The sequence below is a fragment of the Cebus imitator genome, unplaced genomic scaffold (assembly GCF_001604975.1).
Source record: "Cebus imitator isolate Cc_AM_T3 unplaced genomic scaffold, Cebus_imitator-1.0 Scaffold333, whole genome shotgun sequence".
In the NCBI taxonomy this organism is placed as follows: Eukaryota; Metazoa; Chordata; class Mammalia; order Primates; family Cebidae; genus Cebus; species Cebus imitator.
Window position 1 is genome coordinate 1,275,924 of NW_016107648.1, and position 7,907 is coordinate 1,283,830.

At 38.2% G+C, this 7,907-nt stretch overlaps 1 protein-coding gene across 5 annotated transcripts in view; it reads left to right on the forward strand.

The window, feature by feature from the left end:
* STIM2 (stromal interaction molecule 2) overlaps positions 1–7,622 on the forward strand; it is a 150,682-nt gene extending 143,060 nt beyond the window's left edge. For all 5 annotated transcript variants that reach the window (XM_017505110.2, XM_037730145.1, XM_017505109.2 and 2 more), the window contains 2 exons: positions 1,192–1,465; positions 5,951–7,622. In XM_017505110.2, the coding sequence (XP_017360599.1) occupies positions 1,192–1,465; positions 5,951–6,428 (752 nt within the window). In that variant the 3' untranslated portion in view covers positions 6,429–7,622. The remainder of the gene's footprint in view (positions 1–1,191; positions 1,466–5,950) is intronic.
* Positions 7,623–7,907: the final 285 nt, after the last annotated feature.

Consider the following 7,907-nt stretch of genomic DNA (forward strand, 5'->3'; position numbering starts at 1 on the left):
CCCGACTTCAAGTGATTCTCCCTGCTTGACCTTCCCAAGTGTTGGGATTACAGATATGAACCACCCTGCCCAGTCTTGATTTATATTCAAAAACAGAACAGTTCTGAATGATGGCAGGTCAAGGCATGAGAGTGTGTGGTGTAGTAGAAGTGAAGGTCAGGGGAGAAGAGATGAAAACCTTGATTGGTCAAAGTGTTGGATAGGTCTTACAAGTGAAGCTGCCCACATTGATGAGGGGTTGTAAGGAAGGGTAAGAGAGAGAATGTCTGGGAAGTGACTAGTGAAGTAGAGGTGGAAGATTCAGTCATGTCCCTTAATCATGTTCGCTTCAGCAGGAATGCATTTGTATGAAAGGATGTGGAAGTAAGGGTGTGCAGACAGAACTGGGGAGTGAAGCCACCTGCCTTCTGTCCTGATGCTATAGCATCTGAACCATGCAGGAGCGAACGCTTCAGCTTGAGAAGGTTGTTATTGGGTGAGCTATGTTCATTCATTTAATAGTAAGAAATGGAATGCCCATTTAGTGAGGACATTGAGGATGTAGGGGAAGTTTGTTCGCCAACCTGCATGAGTCTTGACTGAGACTGGTAGCAGACACAGTAGGATCTAAGACTTCTATTTAGTTCCACAGTAGTTGGTGTTCAGGAAACAAGTTTTGGTCTCAGCTCTGCCTAAACAGCTGTGAGACTCTGCATAGAGTATTTAAGTGATTTCTTCTATTTAAAACTGATTGACATTCAAATAACTTGTGATATTTCAAGAGATATCCATTGATAAAAGTCCGGCCTACTTTATTCTGATAGTTGTCCTGTCTTTATGTTAATAGTTACAAAAAAATTTGTGATACAATACAGGTTTCTTCTAAGTATGCTGTATTGATTTTTAAATTTAAAGATTTGTTGTTTTGGGTAAATTTTTAAGCCTTTTTGGTTAAAACATTTAGATTTTCTGTTAAAGCCTGGTGTTTATGTTCACTTCTGTTTGTTTTTTAAACCTTTTATCTTTTTTGTTTCTATTTCTTAACTCTCCCAGTATATGGGGTAGAGAATGGTAATAACTGTAGAGTAACTTCAATAAAGAGAGATGAAATAGTGACATTAGTGATACCAGTTCTCTTGTGTCTATGTATTTGTGGTGACTGTAAAGGGAACCCTGGATTCATCAGCATCTTTCTGTCTTGATGTTTTTCAGGGACCATGGCTAAACCTCCTGGATCATTAGCCAGAAGCAGCAGCCTGTGCCGCTCACGCCGCAGCATCGTGCCGTCCTCGCCTCAGCCTCAGCGAGCTCAGCTCCCTCCGCACGCCCCCCACCCGTCACAGTCTCGGCACCCTCACCACCCCCAGCACACACCGCACTCCTTGGCTTCCCCTGATCCAGATATCCTCTCAGTGTCAAGCTGCCCTGCGCTTTATCGAAATGAAGAGGAGGAGGAGGCTATTTACTTCTCCGCTGAAAAGCAATGGTATTGGCAGTGAAAAATCTACAGGGCATGTTGGGGCTGGGTTGGGGGTGAGCCATGAGGAGGGGGGTGGGAGGAGTGGTGCATTGTTTCCTTTTTCTGTTGCTACATATCAAATTACCACAGACTTTGCAGCCGCAGACATCACCCATTTTTTAGCTGTTAGTTCTGTACATCAGAATTCCAAGCCTGGTGTGGCTAGGTTTTTTGCTCAGGGCCTTACAAGGCTAAAATCAAGGTGTTGGCCGTGCTGCATTCTCATCTGGAGCTTGCAGTTCTTCAAAGCTCATGTGGTTGTGGTGAACTTCATTTCCTTGACTCCAGGACTGAGGTCCCCTGACTGTGCTTGCTGTCAGCTAGCTGCACGGCAGCCGCTCTCAGTTCCTGGAGGCTGTCCACTGTTCCTTGCCATAGGACCTCCATCTTCAAAGCTAGCAACACAGAATTCCCCTGCTGTAGATTCCTCCTTTGCTTTGAGTCTCTGACTTCCATCTCTCTGATCTCTAGACTAAAATTTTAAAGGCTTACCTGGATAATAATCTCGCTATATTAAGATCACCTAGTTTGGGGCCTTAATTTTATCTGCAGAATCCCTCTTACAGCAGCAGCTGTATTTATGTTTGACTGGATAACTGGAACAAGATGTGTGTATACCAAGGGGTGGAAATTTAGGAGCCATCTTTGGATTCTGTCTACCACAGACATGTTGGTAGATATTTTGAGATATAATGGCTTAGAGGTCACTGGACACAGTTGACTCAGATGTCAGAGCATAAGCTTGTTATGAACAATTTTATATGTAAAATAGAAAAGTATGAGCTTAAATATACTTGAACACAAAGAAATATCAAATATGACTGACCTAAAGATATTTGTTGCCACTTAATGATTTATTCTGTTATGTGCCAGTACTTGCAAACACACAAGCAGTATCATATGCCAAAGTTTTAAGAAAATGTCAAGAACTTAAAAGGATAAAATTATATTAATAACTTACTTTTTTTTTTAAACAAAATGGGCTTACAGCAGTGTATTCCAGTTCAACTTAATGACATCCATGCTCCGTGAAACCCGTTACTTTGAGGAGCTGTTCTTAAACCACATTCCCCTTTAAAAGCAGTATGGTATTGAGCGTTAGTTTCAGGTATTGCCACGTAGTAGCCATGTGGCCCTAAAGGCTTTACCCTCTTCTATGAGAAGCAAAGAGAGTGGTCCACGCTCTATCATGTGTCTCATTAGGTGACATTATTATCAAATAATCATTTTTCATTCATAATTATTTAGTAGTAAAAGAAAATGTTATGATTTGCAAGTGATCAGTGTGGCATATTCCTAAGGAGATAATGCAGGTTTTGTATCCTCATTGCAGTTGGAGAATCTGATGCAGCTTTGCTTGGTTAGCACTTTATGATTAGCTTTTTGTCTGTCTTTGCAGTATGATCATAGTCACCAGCAAGATGGCTTTACTGACAGTACTGGTCTTGTGTGGTTTCTGGAAATGAGAAGAAAAACTTGAGAGCTTCACTGTCTAATAAAACTTTTTGCATTGATGGAACATTCAGTTCTCATTTCAGTAGCAAGCTCTCATAAATAAGAGAAGAATTTCAATTTGGAAAACTTTTCTTCCTCTTCATTTTCAGTCTCTCGTCTATTGAACCACCAGAATCCTTACAAAATAACAATATTGAATATTTACTGATTTTTTAATGTTCTGTGCCTTTTGCACATATATGCTTATTTAAACCTCACTTTGAGTTTTCTTATACAAGTATGAATTCGACTCCATGTCACTCTGGGGAAAAAAAGAAATAGAAAATACAGCATAAGTGGCACACATAATTTAAGTTCAACTCTGCAAGACAATAAAATTTGAAGTTGTATTATAATTATCCAAGTCAGATTGCTTATGCAGAATAGGCAGTGCTTTAGGTTATTGTCATTACGGAATTCAAATGTTAGAACTAGAAGGTAACATTAATGATTAATCAAATTTTCTTACTTTAACAGATAGGAAAATTGAGACCTCAAGAGATCAAATGATTTGCTGAGGCTTGTACAACTGATTAATGGTAGGACCAGCTTAGGAACCCAAGTCTTCTGACTTAAATCAGTATGCTTTTCACACATTGTTTAGAGTTTAGAGGCTAGTTTTTGAAATATTTTTAGCCTAGCTTAGAATTTCACACAAAAAAGCAGCCAAGCCACATCACAGAAAAGAAAATAAATTCACAAAATTATAACTAAATCAGCTTTTGACTTTGGAAGCGGAATAGCTTCAGGAACAGTGATAATATATTCTGTTCAATTAATGGACAGCCATTCAAAAAAAAAAAAAAAAAAGCTTTGCAGAAATGCCTCTGCCAGTGATTGATTTCTGAGTCTAATTATTTCCTCATGTCTGAACTGCTTCTTGCTTTCCATTAGCACTACCCAATATCGAATTGTAAAAACATTTGAGAATTATGCAGCACACGCAGGTGTGTGTTATGAAACCATTAGTTAGGTCTTTATTTAGGGGAATTTGTACCTTTGGGGAGCTTATAGTGTAGTAAAGACAATCTTCATATAGATGTGTGAGTACAGTACATAGAATTGACTAAATTCAGCAATCTTTATCTAAAATATGGTATTAACATAGAATATTCATCAAAAGCAAATGCCAGACCTCCTGTAAATGTGTATGTCAATAACATGAAATAGGCCATCTAAGGTAAGAAATCATTTAGTTTATTCATTCTGTAAATACAAATTTAGTCCTTGCTATGAGAGGTGCATTTGCCAATAACATGAGCTGCCAATACAAGTGAGACAGGGACCTGGCCTCGCTCCAGCTGCTGGATGATAATCATATGTGTTCTTGCCTTTCTCTTCTGCTTTCAGCTCTGTTCCTTCTCACACTGTATTTCTTTTGCCACTTTTTACCTTGACTCTTCCTTTTACTTCTTAATCATTTCCTTTCATGGAGTGAACAGTATTCACCTCAGGCTCAGTGCATAAAATGAATGAGACTAAGTGGTGAAGCTCTCAAAAAAAAAAAAGTGAATAAGATGTGATTCCTGTTCTTTAAGATCTCATTCTGTTCATTCATTCATTCACTCATGCTTCCATTCATTCGTCCAACACATTTTTATGAAGTACCCAACCTGAGTTTGCCACTATTCTAGTGCAGAGAATGCAGAAGTTAATGAGGCTCCTTGTCCTTAATAATTGCTTTTCTTCTGGGAATACTGCCTATAAACAAGTTAATATAAAATATCATTATAGGTTTTGGTAAGTTTTGGGGTGGCAAACAAAGACAGTTGTAAAAGGAAAGAGAATGCTGTTTTACAGGTGGTTAGGGGAGATAAGGTGGCTAGGAGAGGCAGCAGTGGCTAGGGGAGAAGTAAGCCCTGTGGAGATGGAGAGTAGAAAACAGCAAGCAGGGGGAACAGCAGGTGCAGGGCCCTGAGGGGCCTTGAGGTTGGCATGTTACAGGAACACGAGGGAGCGCTGTTGGACATAGCCAGGGACCGCATGTGCGTGGCCTGGTAAGCTTTGACAAGGACTTTGAATCTTACTCTGAGTTTGAGAGGAAGCACTGGGAAGTTTCAAGTAAGTAAGTGAATGATGTGTTTTGCCCAAGTTTTTAAAAATCACTAACGGCTGTGCAGAGAAGTAACTAGGAGGGAAGAACAAGAATGAAAGCAGGGAGACCAATTTGGAAGCCGTTACAATACTTTAGGTGAGTTCCTAGTAGTTCCAGAGGAAGGATGGTAGCTGGGGGTGTAATAAGGAATGGTGGATTTGAGAGAGATTTGAAGGAATGGCTGATGGCATTTACTACACGCTGGTTTTGAGGTTATGAAATTTGTTTTTCCACTGTGGAGAAAGGGAGGAAAACATTCAAAAGTGAGAATGCTGTGAGAATTTACTGAATGTCTGCTTTTTAAAAATAGCATCATCTGTTTTGCCCTTCCCCTCTGCTGCCATACTCTGATGTACCTCGATTCCCTGCCCCCCTTTTAAATTTGGTAGAACTTACATTTTAGTGTAATTCCTTGAATGTATATTTCTTCCTTTCTAACAAAGCTATAGTTCATCAAGTTAATGACAAAGGGAGAGGCAGTGACTAGAATTCATCTTTTAAAATAGTATCAACTCTGACTTGGAAAAATAGTATTGAAACAAAACATAAAAGTAGCTGAGATGATCGCTGAATTGCCTGTAAAATCTGAACATTTTAATTTATTTGACAAAAACAAGGTATAGCTTGTCTGTGTGGTAAGATTTCATTATTATGGTTTGTGTTAAAAATCAAACATTGAGTTTTGAGAAGCTATATTATTTAAAGAAGTAATGTTCTAATTTTGTTGAAATGCATATAGAATTGTATCATTTCCCTCTTTTAAATTTCAGTGAGCAATGAAAGTTGTTTTAGTTAGAATGTCTGTTAGAAATCTTAAGATTAGACTGATTTAAAATTTTTACCTTTGTTTGTGTTTCATTCAGGGAAGTGCCAGACACAGCTTCAGAATGTGACTCTTTAAATTCTTCCATTGGAAGGAAACAGTCTCCTCCTTTAAGCCTCGAGATATACCAAACATTATCTCCTCGAAAGATATCAAGAGATGAGGTGTCCCTAGAGGATTCCTCCCGAGGGGATTCGCCTGTAACTGTGGATGTGTCTTGGGGTTCTCCCGACTGTGTAGGTCTGACAGAAACTAAGAGTATGATCTTCAGTCCTGCAAGCCAAGTGTACAATGGCATTTTGGAGAAATCCTGTAGCATGAACCAGCTTTCCAGTGGCATCCCGGTGCCTAAACCTCGCCACACATCATGTTCCTCAGCTGGCAATGACAGTAAACCAGTTCAGGAAGCCCCAAGTGTTGCCAGAATAAGCAGCATCCCACATGACCTTTGCCATAATGGAGAGAAAAGCAAAAAACCATCAAAAATCAAAAGCCTTTTTAAGAAGAAATCTAAGTGAACTGGCTGACTTGATGGAATCCCTTTCAAGTGGCATCTGTAAACTTTTATCCCCCACCCTCCACTTTTTTTTTTTGGTTTCTGTTAATTTTAGGAATGTAACTCCATTGGGGCTTTCCAGGCCAGATGCCATAGTGGAACGTCCAGAAGGGCAACTGTCTACTGTCTGCTTATTTAAGTGACTATATATAATCAATTCATCAAGCCAGTTATTACTGAAAAACCATTGAAATGAGACAGTTTACAGTCATTTCTGCCTATTTATTTCTGCTTTGTTATTAGTGATGTATATACAACATTTTGTTGAAAGCCACTATGGACTTACAAGCTTTAATGGATTCGTAAGCCAGCATGGGCTTGCAAAAATTTCTTGTTTACCAGAGCATCTTCTTATCTTTCCACAGAGCTATTTACATCCTGGACTAAATAACTTAAAAGAAGTAAAACTAATTGCACTACTCTTTTCCAGACTGGAAGAAAAAAATCTCCGCAAGTGAAACTGTGTAGAGTTTATAAAATAACTATGGATAGGGGACTGTTTTCACTTTTAGATCAAAATGCGTTTTTAAGTAGAACCTAGGGTTTCTAATTGACTTGATTTCTGGAAATGAAAACCCACGCTTTTATTATGGGAAGCTTCTTTAACTGCATTTAATATTGTAAAGTTTCAAGTCCCGCTGTAAAGATCATGTTTTGTTTCCCCAGGGCTTTCACTGTGATTTACTGCATTGCAGGCTGTATGATAAAATATAAATAATTTAAAGAGAGAAGGTTCTTGATTCCTTATGCAAGTGGAAGAGTTGAAACTTGATTGAAGGACTTAAAACATTCACAACCTTAAGCCGAGGTGGGGGGATATGGGGATTCAGGCAATTGTTTACAAACTTTGAATAACTGCAAAGGATTTATGGTTTGTGAAAAATTTGTACTGTGGAAAAGATAATAAATTGGAGACATTATTGTGTGGGACTGTGCTGATTTTTGTTGATAACACTCCACAAAAAAACACTATATGTTTTCTGGAGAGCTGTGTAAGCTGTCGTCTTGCTTAATTGCAATATAAGAAATAGTGATGTTTTGGATGTAAGTTGTCAACAGATTTCTATTTTATATTGTTTGTCATATTTTTATGTAGTTTGAAATGTATAAATGTTCTAACATCAAGATTAACAAATACAAATTTATGGTGTATTTAGATTGTGTTGTATTAATTTGTAAGTATGATGTTCATTAAATAGGTGGGTTGTAAAAGGGTAGCTTTTACTGTTAAAAAAAAACACAGTAGAGAGTTAAGTTTCATATAGCAACAGAATACGTTAACATCTAGGGAGTTTCTACTTACACCACTTAAAAAATATGCAATCATAAATGATCTGGTTACCACAGTGCAGATAGATGTTTGGGTGAACAGCTGATACATATTAGTTAGAATGCTTTTTCACCATTATGGCTAAAATATATATCTAACCCAGTGCTGTTT